Source organism: Grammomys surdaster, unplaced genomic scaffold, assembly GCF_004785775.1.
Source record: "Grammomys surdaster isolate TR1022 unplaced genomic scaffold, NIH_TR_1.0 344, whole genome shotgun sequence".
Taxonomy (NCBI): Eukaryota; Metazoa; Chordata; class Mammalia; order Rodentia; family Muridae; genus Grammomys; species Grammomys surdaster.
Genome location: NW_021604763.1, coordinates 274,038 through 288,976, shown reverse-complemented (window position 1 = coordinate 288,976; position 14,939 = coordinate 274,038). Strand labels below are relative to the sequence as shown.

Here is a 14,939-nt window from a genome sequence, read left to right as displayed (position 1 = left end):
GAAGGGAGGAAGGGAGAGAGGAGAGAGAGGGAGGGAGGGAGGGAGGAAAGAGAGAGGGAGGGAGGGAAGGAGGAGAGAGGGACGGAGGGAAGGAAGGAGGAGAGAGAGGGGGAGAGAGAGAATATTAAATATAATTTCTTTCCACAGTGTAAGTTAGATTAGGGATATAGCTCATTGGTAGGGAATGTGCTTTGTCTACATAAGGCCCTAGGCTTAATGTTTGCACCCTCCTGAAAAAGCAGCACAGTTTAAAATAAAATTAAACTCTGGCCAAGTATAGCGGCACACACCCTTAATTCCAGCACTCAGAAGAGTCAGGATCTCTGTGAGTGTGAAGCCAACCTAATTTAGGAAGACCTGTCTCAAAACAAAACAAAACAAAACAAACAAACAAACAAACACCCCAGCAAATTTATAGGAATTCACACCATTGAGGTAGTTAGAATAAAAATACCGAGTATTATCAGACACTTAAGAAAGATATCCATGATCTTAAGTAATTCTCACCCTGACCTGCACCTCTTATTAAAGATTCATATTATTATGTTTGGCTGATTTATTTAAGACCTACACGTTCAGCCATAAAACATAAGAATAAGGTAACAGTCTACCTACAAATAAAATGCTTAAGAGAATTTTTTTGGAGACAGTTTCTCTAGATATCCCTGGCTGTCTTCAAACTCAGAGATCTGCCTGCCTCTGCCTCCAAAGTGCTGGGATTAACGGTGTGCACCACTGTGCCCAGCTAACACTTAGTATTTTCAACCCAAACTTATCACAGCAGTCAAATCCACCCAGGAGACAGAGATAACCGACCTGCGTGCGATGCTGGAGAGCGTGCCCATTTCTTGATGCAGTTCAAATGAAAGACATGAAAGCAGCTCTGACAGCTCCACACGGGGGCTGTGACCTGGACCAACTCACAGCACACCATACACTCATATTTTTCTGTAGTTAGCTGCTCAATCAGGGAACCTGTTAAAAAAAATAAACAAGCTGAAATATGGAAAACCACCCCTCACTTCAGTCAATGCAGTAATAAGCCATGCAAGAGGATATTCTAACAGACGTAACGGGATACTCAATGCTGAGTAAGTGGCTATTCAGACTTTTGAGACCAAGAAAGGGCAGACGTGGCTGAAAGAAGACCGAGAAGAGAGACACTCAGGTAGGAATTCCTACATCAGAGGAAACGTTCTCCTCAATCTACCCAGGTGACTCAGAATTGTAGCTCAGGCCTATACTCCCAGGGTTCAGGAAACACAGTTGAGCTTATAATTTCAAGACCAGCCCGGCTATAATAAAACTTTGCTTCAAAATATCCCAAACAAAATAATAATACAATCGTGCTGTTTTGATTTTACCCTGCAGACTGTCATTTTATTCACTCACACTTTTTTCTGTCTCTACACCAAGCTAGACTTTCTCTTATTCACTACTTATAGTTTATCAATAAGCAACTTTTTTGTTGTTGAGACAGTCCTGCTATACTGATCAGGTTAACCTCAGTCATCCTAAGTCAACCTCCAGAAGGCTACAACTGCAGATATGCACCCCCACACCTGTCTTCTGAAAACTGTTTTATAATCCAGTTGCAGTGAAGTTGGGCTACTAAAATACACATCATATATTTGTGTCGATGATGGGTACAAACTGTGGAACCCCACAAGTTACTGATAAGTCCTTTACAAAAGCTTTCTCTCACACGTTCCACATTATGTTAGCAATTTGCAGTACATGTTTAGAATAATTTCTGCTGTTCTCACTCTGGTCTAAGCTGCTTTCTGTTGACCTGGATTATTACAGTGCCTCTTTGCTAGTAGTCTTTCTACTTTTGAGTTCAGCAGTAAGAAGAGCAAACTGCTAATTAAGCATGGCCTGGTGGCTATATGCCAGCAATCCTAGCTACTTGGCATTCTCACAGGAAGATCAAATTTGTGACCTGCCTGACACAGAGCAATGGCAAGGACAGCCTAGGCAACTTAACGAGATACTGTCTTAAAATAGAAAGGGAGTCAGGACTACAAGTCAGCAGTAGAGTACTTGCACGGCACCATGAGGCCCCAAGTTCAATTCTCACTTGGGGACAGGGATCAGTAGGTACAGAAAATTAGATGTACACTTCTTATCAGTTACCAATTAAACAAAACGAAACAAAAAACAAAAAGTGTATGAGTATTTTGCTTGAATATGCTCTTAGAGGCCAGAAGAACCTGGAACAAGAGTTACAGACTATTGTGAGCTGCCACGAGCGGGGTGTGTGTGTGTGTGTGTGTGTGTGTGTGTGTGTGTGTCTGTGTGTGTGCTAGAACTGAACCTGGGTCCTCTAAGAAAGCAGCAGTGCTCTTAAATGCTAAGTCACCTCCCCAGCCTCTTGTCTAAAGTTCTCATCTCATGACTATGAAAGCTTTAAACCCTGTATGGTTATTCAATCCCTTACTGACTTCCTTCTATTTCTCAGCCAGGTAGGTTCCTGCCTGGGGCCTGTATGCTCCAAACTCTCTCTAGAAGACTTGCCCTAGATACCTGCATGGCTCAGCCCCTTACTCACACCAGTATTTACTCAAAATGTGACTTCCTTGTGAAGCATTACTCAGCCACACTTACAAAAATTATAATTCAGTCCCTGGAATTAATCTATCCTTCTTCCATACTGTATTTTTTCCTCAACAATTTATAGCTGTCTGATAGGGTCAGGCATCATGGTACATTATGCTAAGACAGGAGGATCAAGTCTTCAAGGCTCACCTAGGCCACATAGTCAGACCCTGTTTTATAAAAAGAAAAGGAAACAAAACTTATCTGATAAACCATGTATTATATATTACTCATTACCTAACTGTATACACAAGATATAGTACCTTTGGGAGCAACAGTTTTTATTAAAGTGGTTCCTTGAACATAGTGGGCACCCATAATAGTAAAACATAACAAAATTCCAAAGAGGCCCTAGAGAAATAAAAATATCTCATTGACAATAACTTTCTCTTTAGTTTTATCAAAGCATGTCTAATGTGCAAAACATGGTAGCTGTGGAATTCTAGAGCTGCTCTGAGCTAGTAAACTATCAGGTTTCATTGCCAAGACTCTGCCCACGCTAGGAACAAGTTGTCTGACCACTGGCTCTCTTTCAGTTCACACAGGCCTTTTCCCACTAGGGCTTCTCGACATTTCTCAGCCATGACTGTGTCTACTGTATGATTCTAACTGAACAGAGTGCCAGTCAGAGGACACACCCACTGAAATAACTGGGAGAACACAGAGACCTAACTGAAGTGCTAACTGACTGCAAACTTTTCTGATATACCACTGAATCTTTAATTTCAGTCTCTAACCCCCAACTCCCCACCCCAAAAGGCTCAGATCCTTATACCCATGAGCTGTGAGGTCTATCCACCATATAGCTCTTTCAAAAATACAAAGACGTCTGTTGGAGGCCTGCTTTCCCCAACATGCTGCTGGGCTTTGCTTCCTCCCTGCTCTGTGGTGGCTGCTGACATCTGGCTGACCTCCACACTGGCCTGACTCAGATGGTGTGCTCCCCTACACCATTCTTCTCTACAGGCAGCTGCTAAGAGTTACAGAAAGCTCTCCTGGGGTTTTTCTTTTAAACTTCAACGAAACTGTCCTTGAGCTTAAAAAATAAAACCAGAAACAAACTGTCCCAGTTTGCTTTTTATTGCTGTGATAAAACACCATCACCAAAAGCAACCTGGGAAGGAAATGGTTTATTTTAGTTTACAGCTTAGTCCACTGTGAAGGAAGGCAGGGCAGGCACCCAAGGCAGGAATCTAGAAGCAGTAATTGAAGCCATGAAGGACCACTGCTTCACTAGCTTGCTATTCCTTCAACTACCTTTATTTCTTCCAAATAATTTATTTTTATTTCATGTGGATTGGTATTTTTTTTGGCTGCATGTACTTCTGTGTGAGAGTGTCAACTTCCCTGACACTGGAGTTACAGATAGTTTAGAGCTGCCATATGGATGCTGGGAATAGAACCTGAGTCCTCTAGAAGAGCAGTTTGTGCTCTTAACTGAGGAGCAATCTCCATAGCCCACAGCTATCTTACTCTCTTGGACTACCTGCCCAGGGGTAGCATTGCTCATAATGGGGTGGGCCCTCCACATCAATTACACTTATAAAAAACAGGAAACTAGCTGGGCAATGCAGGTGCACACCTTTCATCCCAGCACTTGGGCGGCAGAGGCAAGGAGATCTCTGAGACCAGCCTGGTCTACAGAGTAAGTTCCAGGACAGGCAGGGCTATACAGAAAATCCTGTATTGAAAACTAAACAAGCCGGGCGGTGGTGGCGCACGCCTTTAATCCCAGCACTTGGGAGGCAGAGGCAGGCGGATTTCTGAGTTCAAGGCTAGCCTGGCCTAGACTGAGTTCCAGGACAGCCAGGGCTATAAAGAGAAACCCTGTCTCGGAAAAAGAAAAAAAGAAAAAAAAAGAAAAACAACCAAACAAAAAGACGGAAAACAAAACCTTTGGCGTTTCAAGAGTGGATGGGGGGCACAATCAAGAGGTCTGATTACTTACTATGTGCTAGATAAAGTCATTAAAGTATTGCTAACTTTGTGTGGCGGTTGCACTCTGATCACATAAGAAACTGGAGGGTTGTCTCTTGGATAGATGCAAACTCAGAGTAGGTGTATGTGGACAAGTAACTTGATTATCAGAATTTTACTTTTAAATATAACAGCAAACAAAAAATATGTATACAAAATATACAGAGCAAGGAGCATGGCAGCACTCACCTTCAGTCCCAACACTTGGGTGGCAGAGTTTTGAGGCCACCCTGGTCTACATAGAGTTCCAGGCCAACCAGGTCTCTAACACTAAGTAAAACCTTATCTAAATAAGTAAAATGGAAGGGGCTAGCAATGTAGCTCAATGCTTGCCTGCCCCGCACAAGGCTCTGGATTAGAGCCCTAGCATGGAATCAGGGGCAGTGTGCACTCCTGTATCTATCACTCTAATGTGGGGGCAAGAGGACCAATAGATTAAGGTCATCCTCCTTTATAACTGTGTGGTCAATTCAAAGCCGGTCAGGGTTATGTGAGACTGTTTTAGAAGTCCCTTTCCTCCTCTCTGCCCCATTTCCAAGAGTGCTTTCCTTTTCTTAATAAACTACCTCTAAACAAACAAGGAGGAAGGAGGCGAGTGATCAAGCTGGCATCCTCCTGTGGCCTCTGAGCATGTGCACACCCACACCACACACAATGTGGTAGCATCCTGGGGCCCTAGGGTCAACCCCCTAATACCAGCAAAGTAACAACATAGTGGGTGTGTGGTTGGGAAAACTCTGTCAAGAGGGCCATATTTACAGGGCCCAGGATTCAATTCCCAGCATGGGGGTGGGGTGGGCAACTGGACCTATAAACAGAAGGTGAGAAGGTAAAAGCTGTTATACATGGGGTGAATCTAAAACAACTTCCTTATCCTTATGAGGGGAAGGGGCTTTAGTAGGTTACAGCGGCTGTTCTTGAAGAAGTCAATATAATCCAAGCTTGTGGTCAGCTAATTTACTCTATAATCTCAGCATTTAAGAGGCTGAGGTAAGCTGAGCAGTGGTGGCGTACGCTTTTAATCCCAGCACTTGGGAGGCAGAGGCAGGCAGATTTCTGAGTTCGAGGCCAGCCTGGTCTACAGAGTGAGTTCCAGGACAGCCCGGGCTATACAGAGAAACCCTGTCTCGAAAAACTAAAAAAGAGGCTGAGGTAAGAGGGTCAAAAATTAGTAGCTAACCTGGACTACATGGCCAGACCCTGTCTCACAAACCTCACTTTACATACATGTTGAGTTTCAAAGAAGATTAGAGCTTAGTGAAAGCTGGTCATGGTGGATCACACTTTTAGTCCCAGCACTATGGAGGCAGAGGCACGTGGAGCTCTGGGTTCTAGACCAGCCTGGGCTTCACAGAGAAACACTATGCAGAGGTAGGTCAGTGAAAAAACAGGCCATGGGCAGATGGCAGCCTCATGGTTTAGGCCAGAGTCTCACATTAACCAAAAAGAGATCAGTAAGGTGAAATTCATAAGGAAGAACTTATGTCCTGAAGTTATCCACCCCGACCGACAACACACACAGATGGTCTTGAGAAGTACCACAGTTGTCCTCAAACTCAGTTTCCTTTCCTTGTGCAAGGACTAAAAGTACGCTGGCTGTCTTGCTACACTCAAGGCAAAATGAGAAACGTCTTCAAATAGTGTAGAAGGCTTCTTTACAAAGAAGGGGGCAGGATGGTAACTGTCAAGAGAGAACACGTGCTTCTTCAGAAGATAAAATCTGAACCAAAGGACAGAATGTACTTACAGGCAAGTTTTCAGTTCAGCACAAGTTCTGTGTAATAGAGCTGATTAACAACTATGTTTCAAGAGCTGTGTGGCAAGAGCACCAAAGGGGAAAAAAAAGAAAGATATGGAATCTAGGGCAAGGATAGTGCCCCATGCCTCTAATCCAGCACCCAGAGGCAGAGAAAGGAAGATTTTTCTTAGTTCAGTCTACTCTACACAACAAGTTCCAGACTAGCTAGGGCTACAAAAGGGACCCACATCTCAAAAAAACAAAAAACAAAAAAACAAAACAAAACAACCCAAACCCACAACAAAAGCTGGGTGTGGCAGTGCTGCACATCTTCAGTCCCAGTGTCCAGAGGCCAGGACTACATAGGGAGACTCAAAAAAGTATCTCCTTTTTAACTAATCTAAGACTAGTGGCACTGTCATGTACGTAAACTATGGTTTCAAGTGATAAATTTGGAAACTTTAGTATATATGATGATATAAAAAAAGACACACTTGTTAAGGACTGGAAGAGACAAATACTATAGGGTAAGAAAGGGCTCCCTGAATATGTAACTAAATTAGCTTTTGAAACATCCATAATTTACTGGTGGAACTGGAACACAAGCCTTTAATCCTAGCACTTGGGAAGGCAGAGCTCTGAGAGTTCTAGTCCCGCTTGATCTAAACAGGGACTTCCACATCAGCCAGGGATGCATGATGAGAACCTGCCTGCGAGGATCTGTTAGAGATGGTTCAGTGGTGTACTAATCTTGCTGAGGACCTAAGTTCAATTCTTAGCAGCCCTGTGGTAGCTCATGACCACCTGTAACTTCAGTTCCAGGGGATCTGATGCCCTTCTTCTGGCCTCAGAAGGCTTCTTGGCACATATGAACACTCAAGTGTACGCCCACACAAAAATAAATCTTTAACTAGTACTGGGGATGAATGCCTTTAATCCCAGCACTAATGAGGCAGGCAAATTACTGTTGAGTTCAAGGATAGACTAGTCTACATACCAAGTTTCAGGCTAGCTAGGGCTACATAATGAGATTCTTGTCTCAAAAACAAAAACAAGGGGCTAGAGAGATGCTCAATGCTTAAGAGCACTCACTGTCTGTTTCTTCCACAGAATGTGGGTTTGATTCCTAGCATTGGTGACTTATTTAATTAGCTACAACTTCAGTTTTAGGAGGTCTGACTCCTTCTGGCTTCCATGGGCACCAGGCAGACATGTAGTACACATACATACACATAAAAAATTGAAAATAAACACAGTGGTGGTACATACCTTTAACCCAAAGAGGGGTTAATCTGCACTTGGGAGACAGAGGCCAGTGAATCCCTAAGTTAGAGGCCAGCCTGGTCTACAGAGTGAGTTCCAGAGCAGCCAGGGACACACTGAGAAACCCTGTCTTGAAAAACAAACAAAAACAAACCCCAAAACCAAAAACAACAACAAAAAACCCCACCAAATCAAATAAAACGAAAAAGCTCAAAGCAAACAAACAAATTGCCAAAAAAGCAAAATCCAACCAACCAACTAAAGACAAAAACAAAACAAAACAAAACAAAAAACAAACTGTAGCAAAAAAAAGTTTACAGTGACCTAATGGGGTAGGCACTCTAGACAGAGGGAACTACATCCAACAGCTTTAAAGGACAAGACAGGAAGGACTGTGTAATACAACGGCAGAGTAAGACAACAGAAGGCAGGAATGGTGAGGACAGAAGCTAGAGTCTACAGGTGAGGAGAACCAGAGCACACAGGAACGATGAGCTCAACACATGCTTTGATGGAGCAAAAGAACTGAAAAAAGAATGAAGACACGAGACAGGATCACTGCAATGGAGCACAGAATGAGATGAGCACAGGCTGTAACCAGCAGAGGCACCAAAATGCTCCTGCTGCTGCTACAACTTAGGAAATGAAAAAAATCCTGGGCCTGTAGCTACAGGCTTGTAGTACCAGCTACTCAGGATGCTGAGGCAGGAGGATCACAAATTCAAGCCTTGCCTGAGCTATAGAACAAGTTCAAGGTTGTCCTGGGTTACCTTATAAAGACTGTGTCTCAAATTTAAAATAATAAAAAAAAAAAGATATGGGGATATAGCTCAGTGTCAGAGAGTTTGTAACCCTGTTGCAAACAAACAAGAAAAAAAAAAAAGAAAGAAATTACCAATGAGGACAGCAATGGGTAGCTGTGGAATCTAAGCAGATGACAAATTAAGGTAAAGATCTCACTGTGTTATCTCCTTTTTTTTTTTTTCGTTTTTCGAGACAGGGTTTCTCTGTATAGCCCTGGCTGTCCTGGAACTCACTCTGTAGACCAGGCTGGCCTCGAACTCAGAAATCCGCCTGCCTCTGCCTCCCAAGTGCTGGGATTAAAGGCGTGCGCCACCACTGCCCCGGCGTGTTATCTCTTTTTTATTTTCTGGTTTCTCAGTTATGAGTACCAAGCCCTGTCTTCCATCCTCCAGGCACACTTACCAGTATGTGTTTCCACATTCTTTAGCATATGGTTCTGTTTCCCTCTGGGGAAAGGAGATAGCACTTGAGGATCTTGTCTCCTTACAGCATGTTTCTCTTGGTCAACCCTTCTGGAAGACTTGTTGACAACTGCCAAAGTTCCAGTGTCACAGGCTGACTTCGTTGGTCTTTCTCTGAGATTATCCTTTGGAATGGGGGGCATGCTGTTTTTGGGCCCTGCATTTATATGCCGCTGACTCTCCTGTTTTGGTGGGTTCCTGCCTGGCCGTGGTCTGGCCCCCTCCACTTCCCAGGGAGGCCTTTTCTGAGGATATCTTCTCTGCTCATTCCGTCTGCACACACATGGATCCACTACTGGTTTTCTACAGGAGGCATCTGAAGAGTCAGTGTGGGAAATCGGCACAGGTCTGGTATTTTCATCCTCAGACTTTGGACTCGTTCTATTACCCCACTCACTTCTGAGTCTCCCTTTGGCCTTTGGTCCTCTGCCATAGTTGTATGTAAGCTGTGCTGCTTTTTTGGGTTTCGCTCCCCTGGGATCTGCAATAACCACCTCCTTCTCACTCTCAGAAGGGCTGTGTTCTCTAGGGTTTGTTCCACTCTCTGACCTGGCTACACTCTCTAAACTCGATGTATCTGACGTCTGCTCAGTGACCCCTTGTGCTTTCCTGATTCTGTTTTGGTGCTTTTCATTCCTTAATTTCTGCCATGGCTGATTCTGAAGACCATGGTTCTTGAGTGATTTATTAGATGACTGGAAAAACCCCTGTGGACTCTTAGGTTTGCTTCCAGAGGCATAACTGTGCTGATGAACAGCTGAGATGTCATCATAAGGGATGTGTCTAGGAAGGTGACAGGGAGGTGAGGAACTATAATTTCTTCTGCCAATCCTATTAGAATCCAGTCTTCTTTGGGTCCCACAATTTAGACCAGAAGGTTTTCTCTCCTGAGGAATGAACTCAGCAGCATCTGTATTGAATTTAAAAGTGCCTAGGAAACAAAGAACAGACATCTGGTAAGAAATGAATGTCACTTATGGAGCCCAGAAGACTCTAAAAGGCACAACTAAAAAAATATTTTTCTAAAATCATTGTATTATTAAAAAAAAAAAAAGCTTAATGAGATTGGTCTCTCGTGAATGTCTCAGGCTATCAGTCCCTGTGAAGGACAATTAGTATCTCATGTCTAGTGATCACAGATAGTCACTGATGTCCTAGGCCATCTAGCATTATGAATACACATTTACCTTAAAAAATCTTAGGATAGCCAAAGTCAGAAATAGTAGTAGGTACTGTAGTCCCCTCAACTGGATTCAAATTCAAGGAGAGCCTGAGCTACATGAGAACCTATAACCCAAACCAAAGCCTAGGAAGAGAGGAGAGCATGCTGGCACGTGATCAACCCCACACAGGAGAGGTCTAGGCAGGACAATCACAAGTTTGAGAACAGCCCAGGTTCCACAGTGAGACTTTGTCTCTATAAAAAAAAAATCAAGGTCAGATTTAGGGATGAGACGTTCCATGTGATCTTTCAAAACACTATGGCAGCATTGCATAACAGCAGTCAACAGGCTTTGAAATTAGCTAAAATGGGTTTAAAGTCTGAATGAACTTAAGGTTGTCACCTGACCACCCTTGGCCTTAGTTTCCACATCTATAACAAAGGACAACAATGTTTATTTCAAAGGCTTATTCTGGCACAGGAAAGATTCCAAATAGATAATATTAGCACAGTGAGTATGCAGTCTCTCTCTTCCCCCTGGAAACAGTTTGGATTTTTCATATGTAACTCCTACAATATGTTCTAAAATTCCTAAGCCTTAAAATTTAACCTTACTTTAATTTCAGCCCACTCATTTCCCTGCCAAGGTGATTCTGAATACAGCCAGCTCAGTTCCTGAAACCCAAAGAAATCACCTGCCAGAGCAGGGGCATGGTGGGGCATACCTTTAATCCTAGCACTCCAGAGGCTTAGGCAGGCAGATCTCTGTACATCTAGGCTGGTCTACATAGTGAGTTTTGGTTAGTCAGGGCTACATAGTGCGACTTTGTCTCAAAAGTGCAAAGGAGGAGGGGGGGAGGGAGGGAAGAGAGAAACTATCTGTCTAATGACACAAAACTAGTCAGAGTTATAGTATCAATCGACAGTCTATAAAACATGAATTGAAGTCCTTGCCTACCATTTATTGTTTTAAATCATCTGTCATTTTTGAAAAGACCTCACTATATAGCCCAGGCTGGCTTCAAATTCACTATACAGCTCAGGCTGGCTTCAAAAAAGCAACACTCTTGCTCCAATCTTCTGAGTGATATGATTACAGTGTGTGTTATCATGTCCTGCTTTTTCATGCTTTAATGTGTTCCTTAGCTCTGCTTTCTTATATGTAATGGAGAACACAATCCCTACATCAGAGTTGCTAGGGCTGCTAAGTAAAGCAAGTTAATACCACTCCTACAGTGGTTAAAATGGTGTCTTATTATTGCTCTTAGAACTATCGACTCTCTGAACACAGACTCCAATGAGTATACTACAAAACCTGTGGATTTCAAGTTTAATAGTAAGACCTGGTACTTAATATGGACCACACACTCTTCTAAGCACTCTGCATGTGTTAACTTCTTTATTCTGTTTTAAATATGTACATGCAAGTATCTCTGTGGTGTGTACACTGTATGTGTGTGTATGGGTGTCCTGAGGCAAGAGAAGGTATCAGATCCCCTGGAGCTGGAGTTACAGGAAGTGTGAGTAGTCACCTGGTGTAGATGCTAAGGACCAGCTTTGGGTTCTCTGGAAGAGCAGACAGTACTCTTAACAGCTGAGCATCTCTCCAGCTTCATTAACTTATTTAATCTTCACATTGCTGATGAGAAAACTGGGTAGCTTGCCCAAGGCCACAGGTAGTCCAAGGCAACTCAGAATTCTACCTTAGGACAGTTAGCACTGGTGACTCCATGCTTATACTTACACTGCACACTGACAGAGGCAAGGCAGCAGTACCATAGAAACATAGTGAAGGATTGGTGAGATCATAAAGGCCATAGAGAAACATCTCATTCAATCCAGGATCTGTCCCAAACACTTTCACACAGGTAGTGTTTAAAGGGTGGGTGGGGTGAAGGGCCTCACAAATGGCAAGAGGATTAGACAAAACTCAGAGTGGCAGAGGGATTCTGAAAAGATGAGATAAATTTAAAAGTGGGACTGGGTAAATGGTGCCAAGAGGTGCTGTACAGTTCTCTCCTGCTTGAAGAAGCAAGGGTGGGGGGTGGGGAGGCGCTAGAGAAATGTCAGTAAGTTGCCCAATAGCCTGGTAAAGGATGTTTCATATTGAATGGCCAAGCATAGTTGTGTTTTTACTAGACCTAACCCAAGGCCTCAGGAAAACCCTTGAAGAAGTTTGGAGAGATGGCTGAGCTCACTGGCTGCTCTTCCAGAGGATTCACGTTCAATTTCCAGCACCCATTTGGCAGCTCACACCTGGCTTTAACTCCAGTTCCAGGGGATTCAACACCCTCACAAAGACACAACAATGCACAGTGGGGAAAATTTTTTTTTTAAAAGAAAGAGACTTGAGGAAAGAGACACATGAATCAGGAAGCTGTCCCATGGCATAGGTGAGACACAGCTCACTATTTTAAGTAGAAGTTCCTCTAATAGTGAGATGTCTTCTAAGCAAGGCATCATTACAATACAAGTGAGGAGTAACGGAGAGCCAGCAAAACAGCAACCAGAAAGTAATCCAAGCAGGCAGCGCTGGCTACAAAGTTGGCACTATAAAGTCTGAAAATAAAGGGGAAATTTTCATCCTGCATCAGTCTTTTTAAAGACCTTACTTAGGGCACCTTTAGGTTGTGAGTCCTTCAGGAGTATAGAACAACCCTTTTAGAAGGGTCACCTTCAAGACCATTGGAAAAGACAGATATTTACATTATGATTCATAACAGCAGCAAAATTACAGTTATGAAGCAACAACAAAACAATTTTATGGTTGGAGGTCACAACCCAAGGAACTGTATTAAAGGGGTACAGCAGTAGGCAGGTTAAGAACCACTGCTTTCGGAAGTGGGTGAGCTAGACAGAACAAAGACAATAGACACAAGGAGTTAGGGATTTCTTGAACACAGGGACTCAGCAAATGCTTTGGGAGTGTCGGTGGTAACCTAGAGCACAGTCCCAGAGGCTAAAACTGCGAGTCACAGCTAGCCCTCAGCTCTGCTTCAAACAAACATCTAAGGGTGTGAATAAGTCAGAATGAGGATGAGATGAACAGATTCATTCAGTCTGGAGGGCCAGTGAAGGCCTGGAGTTCTTCACGCTCCAAGATGATTTTTATATACGAGTCAAGAGTAGGGCACACTAATGCAGTGTGTTCTTCCACTCTTTAAACTGAGACAGGGAAAGGGACATCTTATCTGTCGCATAGTACAGGCACTTCCTTATTAGTGCCCAACCAATTTGTCAGAAGCACAATTGTAATTCAAGCCAATGTTGGGCAACGCTTTGCTGATTTTCAGGAAGAGCAGGCCATCGAGTCAAATCTACATAGTGGGTTGTGACAAGTGTTCTTTCTTTTTTTTTTGAATTGTAATGTTAAGAGTATGTTGTTGATATTAAAAGAAACCGCTGCTTCTCCGCCTCCACCCCCATCTCGCCCTTCCCAGACAGGATCTCACTATGTAACCCTCGCTGGCCTAGAACTAACTATGTAGACCAGGCTGGCCTCCAACTCAAAGATCCTCTTGTTTCAGCCTCCCGAGCACTGGGATTAAAGATGTGCGCCACCATGTCTGACAGCACTGAAACACTTGGTTTACTTTTTTAAAAAAATCTTTTCTTGCCGGGCGGTGGTGGCGCACGCCTTTAATCCCAGCACTTGGGAGGCAGAGGCAGGCGGATTTCTGAGTTTGAGAGTTCGAGGCCAGCCTGGTCTACAGAGTGAGTTCCAGGACAGCCAGGACTACACAGAGAAACCCTGCCTCGAAAAACCAAAAAAAAAAAAAAAAAAAAAAAAAAAAATCTTTTCTTTTAATCCTGTGTGCCTGTGTTAGCAAGGGCGCTTTAGAGGAGGCAAGGACGGGATATATGCCACGTGTTTGCTGATGCCCTCGGTGACCAGAAGAGGGTGTTGGATCGCCTACAGCTTACAGGTGGTTGTGCAAGCGGAACGTGACTAATCTGGAAGAGGAGCTAATGTTCTTAAACACTTAAAAACTATCGTCCCAGCTTCTTGGTTCACCTTTACTTTTAGGTAAATGTGCACTAATACACCATGCAAAACGTTTCTTTTTGATTGCTGTCCACAAAATTAGAAACCCCGGATCTACCAATACACCATGAAGAAAATGGAAATAACTTACATTAACAGTCAAATGAGGCTATCTCTACCATAGGGTATCTCCAGGAGGGAAAGTGAGCCAATAATTAGGGACCGAAAAGGGAGGGTGTGGGAATTAGCTGCTTACTAACTCCAAACTGACAGATGAGGTAACTGAGACTGGATCACACAACGTCATGCACCGCAAGATGGGATTTCAAATCCCTCAGGACTGGGCACGCTCGCTCCCGCGCGCGGAACCCGCCACTCCGAGGTTAAGAACACACCCCTAGGCCAGCGCGCAAACTCGCTGGACTCCAGGGCCCACTACGGAGAGTCGCCTACGCCCGCCCGCCGGACTCTACGCCGCGCCGCCTCGGGAAGGCCGGAAGAAGCCCCGCGGGGGGCGCCGGACGCCTACGTCCGTTCCCTGGGCGCCGGGACCCTCCCGCGCTCCTCGGAAACCCAGGGGCCGAGCCTCACCACCCTGTGGAAGATGGAGGAGGGTTTCGTACGTGCGGCGCGCGTGGCTTGGCCCTCGCGAGCCACTGTCCCCGCGCAGCACGCGCCCCACTTGCCACCGCAATGGCCCGAACCCTTCCGATCTCCTAGCTTAGACTGCTGGACCCTAGAGGTCCCGCGCGGGGAACCAGACAGTACCTGAGACCGGAGGCGCCTCCGCCATCCCGTGCCGCAGCACCTCAAGCGAGCCCCGCCACCGAGCGAGGGCTGTCACCTAGTCACGTGTCCCGGATTTCCGGCGCCGAGAGACTATTCGCTCCTACGCGCGTGTAGACGGCCCACAGGGTGGTGCCTCCTGAACATACAGTGAAATGGCGCATT

At 44.5% G+C, this 14,939-nt stretch overlaps 1 protein-coding gene across 3 annotated transcripts in view; it reads right to left on the bottom strand.

Moving 5' to 3' along the window:
* Positions 1-14,873, bottom strand: part of Nfx1 (nuclear transcription factor, X-box binding 1) — a 60,039-nt gene extending 45,166 nt beyond the window's left edge. For 2 of the 3 annotated variants that reach the window (XM_028779063.1, XM_028779062.1), the window contains exons 1-3: positions 14,757-14,842; positions 8,783-9,772; positions 817-975 (exon numbers count right to left, since the gene is read on the bottom strand). In XM_028779063.1, the coding sequence (XP_028634896.1) occupies positions 817-975; positions 8,783-9,772; positions 14,757-14,781 (1,174 nt within the window). In that variant the 5' untranslated portion in view covers positions 14,782-14,842. Of the gene's footprint in view, positions 1-816; positions 976-8,782; positions 9,773-14,756 lie in introns of all 3 variants that reach the window. The other variant, XM_028779061.1, reaches the window with a different exon arrangement.
* Positions 14,874-14,939: the final 66 nt, after the last annotated feature.